We start from the raw sequence: 19,573 nt of genomic DNA, 5'->3' as shown, positions 1-19,573 counted from the left end.
TGTTGGGATATTCCATCAGAAGAACAGATATTCATTGATGTAGTATGCCATTTCAACACAATACATATTGATGACTCATTACATTTCTATATGTTGCATTATATTCATTCACTCAGAAAGGAAGCATTTGACAACTGTATGATTATATTTTCTCATTTAGTGCACAGAGTGCTGGAAATATACATTTTTGCAAAATAATTGTTTAATAATTTCGCTCAAGGCTTTGGGTCAAGGATCTGATTTGCTGAATTCCGTAATCTTACCTGGCATTACAGTATTAAACTTATTTGCTATGCAAGCATGTATTGACAGCATCATCTGTATAATTGCTCAAATGAATTTGAATCAACATCTCAATGAGTGTATTTTTGCCATAAATTAGCCAAACTTATGTAAGAAGCCTTGACAGTGTGTAGATTTGCCTCTTGTAATACAAGTAGCCATTGATACATATGGATTAGAATCAAATGTTTCCACTTCAGGTCAATCATTCGATTTGTTCTGTTGAAGCATGGAGCAGGCATACAGCCCACCCCTCCTATTGCCCCTGTAGACAGGGATGATGTACTGGGCAAGAAAAATGGCGCCAAGAACAATTCCAAAGATGTAAGTGCCTTCTGTATCTTAAATGCTGTTGATGGGAGTGAGTGAACCTTATGGAGATGTTCCCATAAGGCTGTATTTTGACTCAACTAACAAGTGAGTATATATGGTAATAATTGGTTCTCATGAGCCAAAAACTGACATAAAGTAAAATACCAGAGTAATAATAAAACAATGTTTGACGAATATAATGGGATCCCTGGCCTCCCCCATAAGAATAAAGTGGTGTACTGAGGGACTTCACAACGAGGGACTGCTGTAATAGTGAGGTTAAAGGTCATATGAAAAACATTATATAGGGCTGAGTGAGGTGCTTTTGATGAGTCCAATAGTTTACCATATGTACTTGCTTATAAGTCAAATCAGAACTGCAAACAACTAAGATCCTAATCTGCCATTGGCATAATGCGCCTGCAGATTAGGGTCTATGCTGTTTGTTCTACTGATTACTTCTAACAAACTGCACAGACCCAGATCTGCTGGTGCTTTATGTGACATCAGATCTGCAGTTAGACCAGACTTATAAGTGAGTAAAGACAGTAGGTACCATCATGGGTGCAAGATAAAGGAACCTTAGGGAAAGTAGAGATGTTTCCTCCCGTCTGCTGGAGTGATGTCTGCTCACAATGGTCCCGGACTGGTTTTGTTAACTTTGTGATTTGTCAGAGGGAAAGAAGGGATGCTGATGCATTTCTTCAGCATGATGCAGAGTGTTGTTAATATGGAAGTTTATGTCCAACTGTGCAGCCACTGAAGCCAGTTTTTTGTCTTGTGACATAATTACAGCCAATCAAAATGATGTACTGCGGTTTAGATCATGTTATCACTTGATGCACATTATCAAGGACACTTTCATACCTGTCAACTTTTCAAAAGTCAAGTTGGGAAATTGAGTAACAAAATAGGGAGATTGAGACCTAAAACTGGGTGCTTTTTGTGGCTTGTTTGTTTAAACCATGTCTTCGAAATTTTCAAAGGACGCAACAACGTGATGTGCCTTATTTTCCCCCAGGACATGTCCTCTTTTCATATTCTGGTCAGCTGTGGCCAGACTGTAAAGTAGCTAAATGTTAGTCATATGTAAATAAGCAAGAAAGCCAGCATGACTAATAAACATTAATCCTTATCATTGCAGTGATCTTGTGAAAATGACTGGCTCGCCGACATAATTCAAAGAACCATGTTCTACAGTGTGTGTGTTTTGTAAACACCAGAAATTGATTGGCAAATAAATGATGCCCTATTTTGTTGTAACTAGTGGTGCCTGAATACTCGGTCTCAAGCTACCATACATTTGGCAACTATTTTTCCCATATTTTATATCACACCATATTTCCTTACTCTCAACTCAAAAGGCATTTAGCATTGTTTACTAAAAAAACATTTATTCTGAATTATTTTTTTGAGGGCACACAAGCTGCATGGTATGTTTCTTCATTCCTCTATTTCATTTAATGATGGTAATTAACATGTGTATATACACGGTACAGTAATGCCAGGTGTTCACTCTTGTAAGTTTCTTTTGTGGGAATGGTGATGCTACAGCATTCACAGTGATCATTTTCAGGATTGAAACTAATTGCTGGCAATTTTAATGTTGTGGTTTATTTTCTGATTTTAGTATGGCTAAAATTCATAAATTGATGTGAATATTGTTTAAATTTAACACATACATGCCAACCATTATGCTTTTGGCATAATTATTACACTTTTTTTTCACTAAATTACACCCTAGGCATAAATGTATTTGGATTACACATTTTTGGAATGTCCCCCTCCCGAAAAAATTAATAATTTTTCTTAATTTTATTAACATCCTATTAATCTTTCAGACCATATTCTAGAAAAGATGGCTTCTGCGTAACTACAGCATAAGAGTACACTTGTCCGTAGCCTTGCATGCACTTTCCTAACAGTATTATGGTCTATTTATAGCAGCTGCCCTATTTCCAAGAAGCACGCTAGTTTTACTTTCAAACTTTTGACCTCAGTTTCTATTTATAGCAGCTGTATGGCTTAGTTAGGAGAGAACAGACTGGTTTTCTAATTTTTAATCTTTGCTTGCAGATTCTTTGTTCTAATTCATATCTGATACAGAACCAGTCTGTAGGTATTTGGTACTAAAAGTCAAGTTAGATTTATTCTAGTAGATGCTTGTGTTAGAGCAAAAATTCAGATCCATTTCATCTTTGAGTATTGCAATTCAGATCCATTTCATCTTTGAGTGTTGTAATTCAGATCCATTTCATCTTTGAGTGTTGTAATTCAGATCCATTTCATCTTTGAGTGTTGCATTCAGATCCATTTCATCTTTGAGTGTTGTAATTCAGATCCATTTCATCTTTGGGTATTGCAATTCAGATCCATTTCATCTTTGAGTATTGCAATTCAGATCCATTTCATCTTTGCATGTTGTAATTCAGATCCATTTCATCTTTGAGTATTGCATTCAGATCCATTTCATCTTTGAGTGTTGCATTCAGATCCATTTCATCTTTGAATGTTGTAATTCAGATCCATTTCATCTTTGAGCATTGCATTCAGATCCATTTCATCTTTAAGTGTTGCATTCAGATCCATTTCATCTTTGAGTGTTGCAGTTCAGATCCATTTCATCTTTGAGTGTTGCAGTTCAGATTCATTTCATCTTTGAGTGTTGCAGTTCAGATCCATTTCATCTAAATATTGCATTCAGATACAACTGTTCAATTCAACTTGCACATATACAGCTTTCTCTAGCTTTGTCTTCAGGATTTAGCCTTGCAGTGAAGAGAGATGAATCAAGTGGGTCTGGTAGAGGATGCCCAGACCTTGTTAATGCCAGCATAACCTCATCCAAGGCAATGGTTTGAAGTTTTCACTAGATTTGGCTGAATGTTCTTCAGTAAGGAAATGCCCTACATTTATCTGTACTCAGTCTAGGCTTTATGGTAGTTATGTGTTGTTAGCTACTGTCCCTTGGTTGTGCTGCCTCTCATTGAGAGAGTGGTATTTATCTGTACTCAGTCTAGGCTTTATGGTAATTATGTGTTGTTAGCTACTGTCCCTTGGTTGTGCTGCCTCTCATTGAGAGAGTGGTATTTATCCTTCACATGAGTGCCAATGCCATATTGGCCTCCCAAAAGTTACCAAGGTTGGGTGCTCATACATTTCCTCTTTCCTATTCTGCTAATGTTAATGTGATCAAGTACTGTATTCATTGGAGCAAGGGAATTGTTATTTTAAATTCTGTGTCTCCCAGAAATTTACCCAATAATATTGAATTTAAAATTAAACCCACTGACACCTTCTTCAAATGTGAGCATCAACATGGATGCAGCATTCAAGCTTAAACAAAAGAACATATGGCTTACATGGTAGCCACATAGCAGTAACAAGAGGTAATTAAAGTATTATCTTGGATGAGTTATTTCCCTTAAGATACTTTCTTTATTGTCTATATTTAATATACATGGGAAGGATGAATCTCTTTCCAGGAAAGCTGGATTTCGGATTCAGCAGAAATGAATTTCTAATGTTAATGTGACAATGTCGGTATTTGTAGTAAAATATAATTTATAACAATTTCATTTCTGGCCTATGTTTTTGGTTTTTTTTGGTTGTAAAGTGTCAAAGTATATTTTATACATATTTTGTCATAAATATATACACAGCACTGAGTTTAGGCACCATCAAAGTTCAGATGGCACCTAAAAGTTTATAAGTCAGGATAATATTTGTTAAATGACTGAAATTTACTGAATGAGAATTTCATTAAAGGTCAATTTAACCTTACATTTTTAATCTTGCAGATGAATTTTTGTTTCCCATATGCTGTTCATAAAAAAACCCAGCTAGACTGCACTTAAGGCCACATTTGAAGCACTTAAAACATAGGCTAAGTTAAAAATTGATTCACTTTTTAACAAGACAAATGCAAGCTTAGTTTCATTTTGATTTATATTTGTCTTCCATTTCTTGGATAGTCTATCGAGAAAGCCATAGATGAAGATATAGAATACAGTGAACCAGAAGCAAGTACCTTCACACTTAGCACATCAGGACGTCAAATGCGGAAGCTGGAAGGAGGTCAGCTACATCATTTTCACTGTCCAACTGTATACGCAGAGTACAGAATATGATTGCCAAGCTGTTATCATTAATTAATATAGTGACTAAGAGCATAGATAATAAATATTGAGTGACTAAGAGCATAGATTATAAATATCCAGTGACTAAGAGCATAGATTATAAATATCCAGTGACTAAGAGCATATATTATAAATATTGAGTGTGTAAGAGCATAGATTTTGAATATTGAGTGATTAAGAGCATTATTTATAAATGTCTGGTGACTAAGAGCGTTGATTATATTGAGTGACTAAGAGCATAGATTATAAATATCGAGTGACTACGAGCATAGATGATAAATATCGAGTGACTTAGAGCATTGATTATATTGAGTGACTAAGAGCATTGATTATATTGAATGACTAAGAGCATAGATTATAAATATTGAGTGACTAACAGCATAGATTATAAATATCAAGTGACTTAGAACATTGATTATATTGAGTGACTAAGAGAATATATTATAAATATCGAGTGACTAAGAGCATAGATGATAAATATCTAGTGACTAAGGGCATGATTATATTGAGTGACTTAGAGCATAGATTATAAATATCAAGTGACTAAGAGCATAGATTATAAATGTCGAGTGACTAAGAACATTGATTTTAAATACTGAGTGACTAAGAGCATAGATTATATTGAATGACTAAGAGCATAGATTATATCAAGTGACTAAGATCATGGATTTATAAATACAGAGTGACTAAGAACATAGATTTATAAATATTGAGTGGCTAAGGGCATAGATTTATAAATATTGACAAAGAGAAGTAACAAATGATTGCCGGTGAGAAAGTTCCTTGGGTCCTAAACAGGGGCAATTTCTGCATACAAGTTCCTTAGGTCCTAAACAGGAATACATTATTGCATACAAGTTCTTTATTATTTATTATTTTATTTACAAGATAAACAATGAGAATTTTTTTTAAAAAAATTCTTATTGTGTAAGAAATTAAAGTCAAACGAGGTTTTAAAATTGGCTAAATGAATACCTTTATGCCCCTTGTTTATGAGAAAAAAGAGGGAGTCCACTTTGTCCACAACCCTGCCAAAATGTCTATTAGAAAACGAGGATTCATTTTAGATTTCATATACAGGAAGTTTGTATTTATACAAAGTATACTGGGAAATGATAAGCATTGTGTTTGTTTGCGTGTTTAATTTGGGTCAGTACATTATTTGCAATGGTGATATGGTTGAATAACAACAAACCTGGGAGTCAGAATATAATTTTCTGTTTATCATTTTAAACGAAGAATACAAAAAGCTAAAAGCAAAATCTTGACCACAAAAGTGATATGTACAACCTAGATGTTATACATATCAGTTGAATGGCTTGGGCGTTTTCCTTTAGAAGCAAAAGTGTTAATGATAGATGAATGGATGAACAGACAAATGGTCAAAAACTAAAAATTATTGAAAGTGAAGAATTCATAATAGCAAGTGGTACATCTAGCCTTGTATGTGCATAAAGTTTCATAGAGATATATTAAATGATTTTTGATGTATTGCTCCAGAAATGAATTTGTGAATGATGACTACGATCACCAAGGTTGATTCAGTGGCAGAATTCCAGCCTGCATTCTTTATAATTATAAGTCCAACATGCTAATGTCCAAGCCACCATGGCTCTATATAAGAACAATTAAAGATTATAAGGTTGACAACTCAAACCATCTTCATTGGGATGTAATTAAGTGGTTCCATTCAGAAGACAAAGAGAAATAAACAAACTTAATAAGTGGGTAAGTTAAATGAAAATAAATAGAAAACAGAAAATGAAGAAAGAATTATTGGCAAGAATTATCAATTTTAGAATGAAATTAAAAAACTGAAAGAGTTGGAAAGTTATCACTTTGTTTCTGCAATTTATAACATTATTTGCCAATTACCATTATGAAGCATTGCAATTAACCTGCATTTTAAAACATGTTTGTCATCTATAGTCATTACATTAAAAAATGTTGACTATTAATTTGGTTCATGGAGTGGCAGAATTCTGAGCCTTCATTAATCTGTCATTTAAATTTATAGAGTCATTTCGCCAGCTCTAAATTTGTTGCTATTGTCAATTTAGTTAGGTTAGTGTCACATAGTTAAAGAGGGCTTAATAGTGACACCAGGCCCAAGTGTGCCTTGGTTCAGAAATTTGAGGAGTCATTATACACCTCTTCCTCGATAACTCGTGCACAACGGGGTCCACAAACATGGACCGCACTATAAGTGAGAAACAAGTTACCCCAGGACCTCCAAAAATTGAAAAAAATCGCTTTGACATCAAGAAAACCTTGTGGGGGGAGGAGCATTAGTGAACTGGGCTGTTTATGGACTGAATCCTCATTTTACAATCACGTTGATAATAATTTTAATAACACGCTTTTTCTAATGAAGTTGTTCGTTATTCTGTTTAAATAACATTTATTTTCAAAATGTCCAACATATGAAAGATCATTTCAACTGGTTTAAACAACCATCACGTGTACGCGAACAAAAGATCTGTGTATTACGTCACTGCTTTTTGTTTTCTTGATGAGCCTGGTTCCTGTAGATAGTGGTGTTTAATATTATCCTGTCAAATCTGGAGTCTGTAGAGCAGGGAACTAGACTAACTGTTGATCAACCACCAAACAAGATTCCTTTTCTTTACAAACCTGCGACATTTATTTCATGAGACAATCATCTACTTTGATACTCAATTTTTGTATTGCTCAATTAGTACAATATTGTGAGAACATTCTCTTTATTTTACGAAGTATTCATTTCACTTGGCTGCCTTGTTATCTTTCATCACAGCTATGAAAGAGTCGGTTAATTTAAGGTAGTTTATGTTACATACACAATAACATTTATAAGTGTTTGATTGATCAAGTGAATTGAGTTTACCCAACATATGACCAGGGCCGCTAGATATTTAAGTTTGTAGGAATTTTGTGCCTTTTAACTTTTATTTTATTCCCCCTCCTTTATTTGATCCAAAAGACATAATTAACATGATAATACAAAGGAGGCCAGCTTTTAATTCAGTGCAGCAATACAACAAATACTTCCGGAAGTCAGTTATCAAAACATGGTTAGTACTTAAATAGGTTCTCAAAGAAATGCTCGCGGACATAGTGTTACGGTAGATTGATACATTTTTCGTTTAATTGCAAGAGGACACATTGCATTTATGATGATTACACTTAAAAGGAACTAAAAGATAGAACTGGAACACAAATTTCAGTTGATAAAAAAAATTTAATTTGTATTTATTTATTAAAGTAGTTTCCACTCTTTGTGAGAGACAATTTCATTGATCAAAATTTCATTAAATATCTTTAATTGTGGTGTACAAGGAATGTCATTTGATAAGAAAATGTAACAAATTTTATGACCTATTTTTAAATTTGATATTTCTTAGTGTTAATTAAAATTTCCAGGTCCTATCTACCATTTTCGATGATAAAACAAGCGAAACATCAAAGTTGTGATCACGATTTTCTTAAAGTTCAACAAACAGGGATCAGGTTTTGAGGTATTTTCTGGTTTAAAAAATGGGATCCATGCCTGACCCTGCATTATAAGTGGGATCGCGACTTATCAGGGTGTGAGTTATCAAGGGAGTGGTGTATGTACAATGATGTTGCCTTTTTTCCAGCTCCATCCATCAGTCAAAGAACCTGGATTCTCCCCTCCACTTCAACAACACAGAATCAGTCAGGAAGAAAGAAAACCAGTCTGAGGCAAAATGGACCAACAGTGCTCAGTAATCAACGAAAGTTGGCTGAAGGCATCCATATTGCTAGGCCACTTGCTCACTGTATCCTTGCGATATCAGTATCAATGCACCAAAAAACATAACATTAACATTTTAAAAGTTTTTGTAAATAAATTCAATTAATGCCATAAACACAATGTCTAGTCCAGGAAAGGAACCAGTTTTTAAAAAGCAAACATGTCTTGATATGGTGATTAAATCACTGCTGCAAGTGTTGATAACACCAACAAGGTGAACCTTAAAGACAAAAATATGGAAGTGGATTTTGCATTGTTTTTAGTCTCATAGTTAAATGGAGATTAAAGTATGAACTCCAATTACTCAGATGCACAAACATCAAGTATGTGCAAGGGAACATTGATTACCGAAACTCATTAGAAACTTTTTATTGGATTATGAGTTGCCTGTGTAAAGAATATACACAATAAATTGAACTTGTAGATGAATTTGCAACTGATTGAAAAAAGTGAATTCTTATTTTTATATGTCTTGAATAAGTATACAAAGTGAATGGAGATAAATAGAAACACTTGATTAAAATTCACACTGATGTGTTAAAGATATGGCTGAACACAGTAGAATTGATTATCTGAACTACAAAGGCACCATGATTGATATAGTTGTGACATCGCTTAGTCACATGATTGATATAGTTGTGACATCACTGAGCCACATGATTGATATAGTTGTGACATCACTGAGTCACATAATTGATATAGTTGTGACATTACTGAGTCACATGATTGATAAAGTTGTGACATCACTGAGTCACATAATTGATATTGTTGTGAGATCACTGAGTCACGTGTTTGATATAGTTGTGACATCACTGAGTCACATGATTGATACAGTTGTAATATCACTGAGTCACATGATTGATATAGTTGTGACATCACTGAGTCACATGATTGATATAGTTGTGACATCACCAAGTCACGTGATTGATATAGTAGTGAGATCAATGAGTCACATTATTGATATAGTTGTGACATCACTGAGTCACATAATTGATATTGTTGTGACATCACTGAGTCACGTGTTTGATATAGTTGTGACATCACTGAGTCACATGATTGATACAGTTGTGACATCACTGAGTCACATGATTGATACAGTTGTAATATCACTGAGTCACATGATTGATACAGTTGTAATATCACTGAGTCACATGATTGATATAGTTGTGACATCACTGAGTCACATGATTGATATAGTTGTGACATCACCAAGTCACGTGATTGATATAGTAGTGAGATCACTGAGTCACATTATTGATATAGTTGTGACATCACTGATATATCAGTCAACTGATTCACTTTTGCCATAAAGTTTATTTGAAACCATTTAAATATTGCAGAGAACAATGATGATAAACTATGAATTAAATGATACATGTGAATTCTGATTATGGAGATAAATGAGGAAGCAAACCTTTCTTTTACATATTTGTTAAATAAGCATATGATACTATAATAATTAAAATTACATTCCTTTTCAATTGTGGAATAATTTTTCTGTTGCTGGTCTGTTTGATTTTTTAGTACAAAAATAGCACACTAGATGATCCACACAATTTTTATCTTCTTGAATCAATACTCCACCAACACTTACATGACTTGCATCAACAGAAAATTTAAATAATTGACTGAAATTTGGTGCTCAGATAACCAGCACACTTTTAAGTATGGCCTTGAGTTTTTAAATGATTTCTGAGATTTTTGTCAGACCAGTGAAACTTGGATTTCTTAATCAACAAATTTGTCAAAAGATTGGCAGTTATGGACAGATTTTAGCAAAATTTATGATAGTATCAAGCCATAGCCAAAAATCACAACAGCTGCTTTTTACTAAAAGGCACCGGGAATTCATAGATAGCCTTAACATTAACTTCTATAGATTTAACTTGACTGTGTCCCACAGTAAATCCCTAAATTGTGATGCAAGCAAGATGACACTGTTGACTTCTTTATGGTCATCACACATACGGAAAGTAGTATCTGGTTTAGGCACAAGAATACATGGTGAACTCTAGTTACTTTAACTTTGTTCTGTTAAAAACATTCTCTTCTAAATATTGAATATGTTTTTTCAAATATTCCAGCTTGATAATATTTATCCTATTAGGATGCTGTTTTGCAGGTGTAGAATCTGCAATCTCGGCATTCTGACAGATTTCATTTGTTCATGCTGGAACATCAGGAAACTAGAGCTCATGTTTTTATAATAGCAGTTTTAGGTCACTCCTTCCCTGTTGTTGTATATATGAAAGTTTCTGGTCTAGATTGTTTAATATTTCTGAATTCTGAAAATTGGTGAAACCGAAGTCACTACAGTCAAACTGTGTTCCATTGTTTTCATCCATGCTGTGTGGAACAGGTACAGCTAAATTGATTGGATAATTAACTGTGTCTACTATGTCAATCCAAATAACCCTTTAACATATTTATATAACAACTGTTTATGGTTCTGTCTCCCAGGAGTGTTAACGATATAATTTAAGTAATTTATTTTCTTTCTGATTGTATAAGGACTGTAAAATTTAGTCCAAAGAGGATTTTGAGATATGGGCAGGAGAGCCATAACTTTATCACCAGGCTTAAAACTCCTTTCCAGTGTATTTCTGTCATACTGGTACCTTAATTTCATTTTTGACTGAGTAGTGTGAAGATTAATTCTTGCTACTTCACAAGCCTTTGACAGTTTATATTAGGAATCAGAGAGAAATTCAAGAAGATTAATCTTGGAATCTTCATTTGAAAGAAGTTTTCCTTATAATAGCTTCAATGGTCCATGGACAGTATGTACAAAAACTAGTTCAAAAGGACTTAAAAACAATGATTGTTGAACTGATTCCCTATAGGAAAACAATAGCAAATGAACACCATCTTCCCAATCCTTTCCTGTATCAGAGCAATATGATCAAATCATGTTCTTCAAAGTTTGATGAAATCTTCCTAAAACCCATTGAATTTGAGGCTGCAAGGCAGAAGATTTAAACTGTTGGATGCCTAATTTTTGCATAACATTTTGGAAAATTCCATACCTAAAATTTGACCCTTGATAAGATTGAACAAATTTGAGAAGGCCAAACTGTGTAAAAAAAAAATTGCTTTATCAAAGCTTTTACTATTGTTTTAGTTTTAATATTTCTCAAAGGAATTGTCTCTGGGAATCTTGTGGGTGCACACATTGTGGTCAACAAGTATTGGTTACCTGACTTGGTGTTAGGTAAGGGACAGACACAGTGTACCATTATTTCTACTAAATGTGTCAGCTAAGGGAATAATTTCTTGATCAGCATCATTCTCAAGAGCCCTTATTGCCATAGTTCTAGTAACTGCACATGCAAGATACATATCAGGGATTTCACTCAAAAGGATCAACTTTTTGATCCAAACTAGACTTGTCATTTACTATTGGATTGAACATGAACTTATACCAGCTAGGTCATTGCCTAGTTATAAATGAATACCCTCTATAGGTAAAGAAGTTACTACTTCATCAGTCACAGGTCCAGTAATCAAGTCAGATATCAAATTGATACAATGGAGAGGAACATCCAGAATAAGAACACTTTCACTAGAAAAAGGCTTCTCAGACAAAGGCAGATTACCTGATAATAAAAGATTCTGAAAAGATTCTTTGTCCCTGATTATTTTAATAAAGATAGGTTTGGCTGAATCACCAATAAGTGCTAGAGAACCTTCAGATATGAATGGTCCATACTTGACTAAAATAGAATCACACTGGTTTGTTTGACCCAAAAAATGTATTGCTTTCGATTCAAAACTGTGACCTTGACCTCATTGACATAAAATCATTTGGAATAGCTCTGCCTTTATTCTGTTGCTTATTTTTTAACCTGTAGCAATCAGAAATGATGTGTCCATTTCTTTTAGTAAGTGCACATAGGAAGCGATAAGGCTTTCTGATCAGTCTTAGCAGAAGTTTGGTGTCTAAAAGTTGTGCATGATCAAAATTTGGAAATACTCATATGCGACTGAGATTTTTACCAAGACACAGCTGAGAGGAAGATTTGTTGACAAATGAAACTTTGTGAGTCAAGGAATAATCATCAGCTGTGTGAGCAGTATTTTCAAAAAATTCCACCTTTTGCATATCAAGATAGGTCTTGACATCACAATGGATTCAATTCTTGAACTCTTCAACTAATATAAGCTAGCTGAGGTTATCGTAATTCTGATCAACCTTCTTGACTGAGCACCACCTATCAAATAGTTGTTATTTTCCCTTACAAATTAAATATAGGTTTCTTTTGTTTCTTTTCTACAATACCTAAACCTTTGTAGATGTGCCTCAGGTACCAACTCATATCCCTTCAAGATATATTCCTTATCCACAACATAACTGGCACTTTGATGAACCAGAAGCAGTAACAGGTTAATGTTAGGACTGGTCGGCCTTATGTCAGGATAATTTGACTGGATGGGACAATAAGTTATATGTTTGTGGCATGATACCCCAGTTGCTGCTTAAAAATGTAATTTTTCATATGAAATCAAATTATATCCAAATTAAACTCAAGCATTTGTAGAAACTTTGAGTCACTTTCATTTTGTCATATAGACAGAAATTAGACTACACAATATAAAAGGTATAGACCTTTCACAAATATTTCAGGTCAGTTCAGTTCATTATCCTGCTTGAATGTCTGCATTGTTACTGTTTTTTATTAACCCTTGTTAATCCTACCTCCATTGCTGCACCTTGGCTGAGCTGTAATAGGGATATCTGAATGTACTTTAGCCATCTCTGTCTCCCTATCATGATCCTATATATTAGTATTGTTCATTGTAGGGGACACTGGCAGCTTGAGGTGGGAGAATGTCACCTGTGCTCCCACAAGGTTCAGTATGGTAGTCAAGAGGGTGGGTAGTTGAGCCAGGTTGAAATGCATAAGAAAATGTTCTTTACTTACCAATTGTTCATGTATGTACAGCAGATGTGTTAATTTAACTTGTACTAGCTGAAGAATCAGTTCCAGTCATATTCAAACAAGGTCTTAATAATATCACCACATTTAATGAAGGCCATAGTTTTTTCATTACTGTATGTACTTGCCTATAAGTTGAGTCTAACTCCAAACAAATAGACCAGGATCTGCCATCACATGATGCAATCGTACATCAGGGTCTTTGATGTTTATTCTACTGATTACTCCTAAGAAACTGCATAGACCCCGATCTACTTGCACCTTATGCATCGGCAGATCTGTGTCTTTTAAGTTTGAACATAGGCTCTATATACAAGTCAGGATATACAGTACATGCACTTGGCATGGTCACTGATATAGATTAAACTCTGTTTGAAGACATTTTACTTCTAGATAACAGGGGTGGCTTGACAAAAAAGGACCCCCATGTTATAATATATGTACACATGTAGGCATATTCCTTTTAGGTAAAAGGGGTGGCTTGACAAAAAAGAGCCTCTTGTTTCTTTGTTTTGGGTGATATTTTAATTCTTACCATCAGCATTGTTTTTCTTATCTGTGCAATAGTACTAAGCATGTACCTGTTTGGAAATAATGGATGGAAGCCTTGGTTGGTAGCAGCAGGAATGGATGTTTCCAGGTAGTTACATGTACCATACAGGACTGGACAAATCTAAAATTCATCTTCTTCAGTAAAGCAAAAAATTTCTGTTAAGAAATATTCCAGATCAGATTTATATCCTTAGTATTTTCTGTAACAATGCAGACAAGTAAGGTAAAATCATTTGCCCAGACAGATTTTCTGTTTTCTACAGGTTATTGAACATGTGTTTTGTCTAGTCCTGTCATAGTATTCACATGATCAACATCTTAGCTTTAGAATGTAATTGGAGCTGTTAGCTCTTCTAATGTTCTAACAACCAAGTCAGCATTCTGCTGTCTTTAGTTCATTCCTACTTAAAAAATTACTAGCATCACTAATATTGTAATTATCTAGATTTTTAACTTTTATTGCTCACCTGGCCATGAGGCCAAGTCAGCTTATGGTATGGCCTGTCATCATTGTCCATTGTCCATCCACATCTGTAATTGCTTGTTACGACAATCTGGAGTCCATATTGCTGATTCAGATTTGATCAGACATGGAATATGAGCTTATATCATTAAAATCCTGCATGAGTTCAGTAATGACTGAGCTTGATGCATATTATTGAAGTGATATGGCATCTGATTGGCTGAACTTGTTACTACCCTGGTGTCCATATTTCTGATTCAGTTTGGATTAAACATGGAATATGTGCTTATATTGTCATGATATCAGACAAGTTTGATATTGTGTGAGGTCCATGCATATTAATGAGGTGATCTTGCATTGCTTTGGTTGAGCTTGTTGCCGTGCACTTTGGAGCCCATATTAGCAATTCCATTTTGATCAAACTTGGAATGTGGGTTAACATCATGAAGTTGTCTGTTGTGTTAAACAAGTGACATACAAACATATTAATGAGGTGGTCTTTCAGCTGAATGGCTGGCTTCTTACCACACTGGAATATATGTTTCAGACATGACTTTCAACAGATTTGGTGAGCTGACTGATATGAAAATAATGGATTTAGTTTTATTATGAGTAAGACCTATGCATTTTTTTGAGGCAGTCTTGTATCTGATTGGTTGAATTTGTTCCCACTCTGAAGACTGAATTTATTAAAGGATTTTGATTTTGAGGATATTTGTCGTAGGCAAATATAACAATCTCAGATGAATGTGATTAAGAGTTAGATCTACACATAATGATGATCTTGCATTTGACTGGCAGAGCTTGTCAACACTCTAGCTACATGTACTTTAATTTTGATCCGATTATGATCAAATTTCCTAAAGGTTTTGTATGAGTGATGTCTGCACATGATAATAAGGCATCCTTGCATTCATTTGGCTGATAATGAAGCATCCTTGCATTCATTTGGCTGATAATGAGGTATCACTGCATCCAGTTGGCTGATAATGAGGTATCACTGCATCCACTTGGCTGATAATGAGGTATCACTGCATCCACTTGGCTGATAATGAGGTATCACTGCATCCACTTGGCTGATAATGAGGTATCACTGCATCCAGTTGGCTGATAATGAGGTGACTATGCATCCAGTTGACTAATAATGAGGTGTCCTTGCATCCAGTTCACTGATAATGAGGCATCCTTGCATCCAGTTGGCTGATAATGAGGCATCCTTGCATCCATTTGGCTGATAATGAGGTATCCCTGCATCCAATTGGCTGATAATGAGGCATCATTGCATGCAGTTGGCTGATAATGAGGCATCCTTGCTTCCAATTGTCAGAGTTTGACACCTCAAGAGAGACATTTCTCATCTGATTAGATAAATATTTGTAATAGGTTTTTGTCATTGAAAATTATGGATGAATTCAATGTTGTTATATGTATACATATTATGTATTTATCTTTGGAGAAGAAAAAAACTTATCAGACCTTTTGTAAAATTTACATGATATAAAGGTTATGAGTTTTGTTTATGCAATTCTAAGTAAGCCTGCTTAGTGAAATGGTAAATACACAAAACTGCATACACGTTTTTTTCTGAGTTGGCAGAAAGAACGAGTTTAATATGAGTCATGGATACATTAATACCATCAGGCCAAGACATTCATACACTATATCAGATGAGTTCTTTCCCCTGACTCAGTACAAAACACAAATACTGTTTTGTATTTATTACATACCCCACTTTTATGTTTTCTAAATATTTGTAGCTTTACTGAATGAATGAAGTTCAAAACAAACTGGGATTTCTGAACGTTTTATTCACTGCATTGAAAAATATCAAAGTGCAGATGTCAAAGAAGGCACATAAGTAGTTAGAATCTGGATGTGTGATAAAAAAATTATGGATTGAACTTTTGTATCAAATCTTAGATTAAATGTGTATGATTAAATTGGTATGTAATAAACTTATTATGTAAGCCAGGTGAGTGATATATTTGATTAAAACTAATGTATGACTAGCAGTTGTGCAGAATTTCTTTGATGGAGTTCTAATTTTCTAACTAAACATTTATGTTTGCAGCATGTGTTTGATGGGAGATACGGGTGATCTCACTATAAAGGAAAAGGCAGAATTAAAGAGAAGAACACTGATGTTATTGTATTATCTTCTTAGATCCCCATTCTTTGATAAGTACTCCAAGTAAGTGAGATTGTCATAAAATGCTGTTTCCGTACACCTTCATGTTATACTAAGATGTTGTCAAGCTTTCTGTCTGCCTATTAATTTTGAGGTCAGGGATTTAGGTCAGTGTGGTTCGAATAGGACAGATATTTGCAGGAAAATATGTTGTGGATGGCATGGAAGTATGCTATAAATGTTTGAGTTAAAAAAAGAGTCAAAGATATTTGGTCACAACAACTGAGAGAAGAAAATAACGGTTTCCAAATAACATGAAGTCAGAACTGGCTTGCAGCAAAAATTAATTTAAAAAAATTATTTTACCTTTGAACAATAAAGGTACTAATTGCTATTGGGCTTAAAGGTTAGGGTCATGGTCACCCTGACTTGTTATTTGATGCTGTTTCAGGTCAGTCATTAACGAGGTTATTTTTCAGTACCTATTACTCAGATTCAGGTAATAGCTGCAGTGACCTTCAGAGTTGTTATTGGGATAGAGAAATAATAAGATGAGGAAGATCTGTTCAGGCTTGTTATACAGCTTGGCAAACCTGTCATTTATTGGTACAAAATCCATAATGCCCATCGATTCTGAAGGTACTGTAAATTTTATCAGAAATCAGTCTTATACAAAAATGACCAAACCTCACTAAGTCAGTTCTCAGTTGTTTTGACATTACTTTAAAACCTGTCTTGAGTGACCTCTGCTGTGAGTGACCACCTGTCATTTACAACTACAATCATAATGCACAGATCAAATTTATTAAATATACACACTGTTGTGAGTGACCATCTTGTAATCAATGTCAAGGTCAGCCTCACATTTTCTCACATATAGTAATGTGATTTAAAGCAAGTTTTGATAAATAAAGAATACTTATATTTTAATATCATTACATTTTAATTGTAATATTATGCATATCTGGAATTCGCCAACTCTCAGGTCCGAAGTTAGCCTTATCAGATCACCAGCTGTAAACAATTGACTTGTCAAAGACTGCTTGGATGCATGTCAATGATTTTATGATGATTAGGTGTTCATTGTTAATAATTCAAATCATGAGATTTCTTTGACACTTTATGAAAATGTAGCACCACAAGCAGTGTTTATGATCTGTTGTTTACATGACAATCACAGGAAACCGATACATAGAACTTTGTGAAAAATTAGAGGGACAAATATAAGTGCGCTCATAAAATTCTCAAAAGTCAGACTGTCAAATATTTTTATGCACGTCATTGATTTCAAGGTGACTTGATGGCACCTGTAAAGTAAAATGATAAAATAAGTGTTCACAAATCATTCATTTATGAGTATAAAAAAATACCATTACCAAGTCTAGTTTTCATTCTCTCTCACTCTTTCTCTCTCAAATCAAATTATTTTGAAACCCATTTCTGGCTTTGCATTAAATCTGCCCAAATACTTTTGCTCCTGATCTGCTGTAACATAATGCACCATCAGATCAGGGTCTATCTGTTTGTTCTACTGATTACTCCTAACAGACTGCAAAGACCCAGATCTATCAGCACATTATGCAACAGTAGATCCAGGTCTGTGAAATTTGCATTTGGACTCATAAGTTAGTATATACGGCATATATTTTTGGATGAATTTAATTATCATCATTTAGTTTTAAGGTGCCAACAAAAGTTTAAATAAATATAATTTGGTTCCTTAAGATATACCATATTCTTTTTACATTTTTGTTGGGATACTATATTTGGGGCAATCTCAGATTTTCCAAGTGCAAGTTCAATTTTCAAGTCAGCTTGCCCTGGACTAACTGACTTTTAAATAATTTGTAAATCCCTGATTATGCTGTTCATTATAGCTATAAAACTTGTACAATGTTACTTTTAAGGTGGCGTTATAGTGAGTTACACTTTACATGTTAATGTTATTACATGATGTAATTGGATTGATGTCAATGCCTGCCTTATAAAAGGGACCATGTTATAACGAGTAGGTGTGAAATAATGCAGCTCTGCTATGTATTTATATATACATTGCAATACACAACCTACATTATTATACATTATCTATACATGTATAAACTTAAAGGTTTTGTCATCTTTAGAAGGACTGTAGGGTGGTGCCATTCCAGATTCATCAACATATTAGTTGTATTTCCTTTATGCTCAGGATGTGTAACATAAACTGCAGACAGACCTAGACTTATCATTTGTTCTGGCACTGTTCTTTGCCTTGACAGGATAACCAAAATACCTTCAAACAGATGACCTGCTAGTCATTGTTGATTCTAATTCAACCTCATCAGTCATTCAACTCTTTGGATCAGATGTAGGATTCATCTTTATCATTATATCATTTGTTTTGGCATTGCATGAATGCATCACAACTGTCTTAATTTCTATGAGTAAGTGGTGACCATTAGTTCTGTACTGGTCACGTACCTGTACCATAACATAAGCTGCCTCACACAGAGAAAAGTTGTCTCTTACTGTAACATCATAATTTTTTATAATAAAAAAAATATTGTTAAAAAACAATGGCCAGTTTTATGTCTTCAGATAAATTTAGAAAACATTGCAGTGTTTTTGTAAACACAAAATATGCAGATGCCTAGCAACCAGACCTTCACAGTGCATTTCATACACATACAAAACAACTGCTACAGCTGCTGCATTGGTTGTCTGATATCAATCTGAAAGAATTAAAAGGCAATAGATTAATAATTATTGGGAAGATTAAAGTTGTTTTTTTAAGGTAAGTATCTCACATACTCGCTTTCAATATGAGTCAAACTGCAAACAACAAAGATCCAGATCTGCAGTAGCATAATGTGCCTGCAGATCAGGGTCTATGTTTGTTGTGCTTGTTGTTCCTAACAAACTGCACAGACCCACATCTGCCTGTGCATAATGTGATGGCAGATCTGGGTTTGTTAAGTTTGCAATTGGTCTTATCTTGCAAATATATACGGTATTATGTAGTCT

The 19,573-nt window shown here is 34.3% G+C and overlaps 1 protein-coding gene across 1 annotated transcript in view; it reads left to right on the top strand.

Moving 5' to 3' along the window:
- LOC149785747 (peroxisomal membrane protein PEX16-like) overlaps positions 1–19,573 on the top strand; it is a 77,249-nt gene that overhangs the window by 25,598 nt on the left and 32,078 nt on the right. Inside the window, exons 4-8 of the mRNA XM_089979650.1 lie at positions 483–606; positions 4,569–4,671; positions 8,354–8,515; positions 13,995–14,067; positions 16,514–16,633. Of these exons, the coding sequence (XP_089835776.1) occupies positions 483–606; positions 4,569–4,671; positions 8,354–8,515; positions 13,995–14,067; positions 16,514–16,633 (582 nt within the window). The remainder of the gene's footprint in view (positions 1–482; positions 607–4,568; positions 4,672–8,353; positions 8,516–13,994; positions 14,068–16,513; positions 16,634–19,573) is intronic.

The sequence above is a fragment of the Sinohyriopsis cumingii genome, chromosome 13 (genome assembly GCF_028554795.1).
Source record: "Sinohyriopsis cumingii isolate HCF-2022 chromosome 13, ASM2855479v2, whole genome shotgun sequence".
Classification (NCBI taxonomy): domain Eukaryota; kingdom Metazoa; phylum Mollusca; class Bivalvia; order Unionida; family Unionidae; genus Sinohyriopsis; species Sinohyriopsis cumingii.
This window is presented reverse-complemented; position numbering and strand designations above follow the sequence as displayed.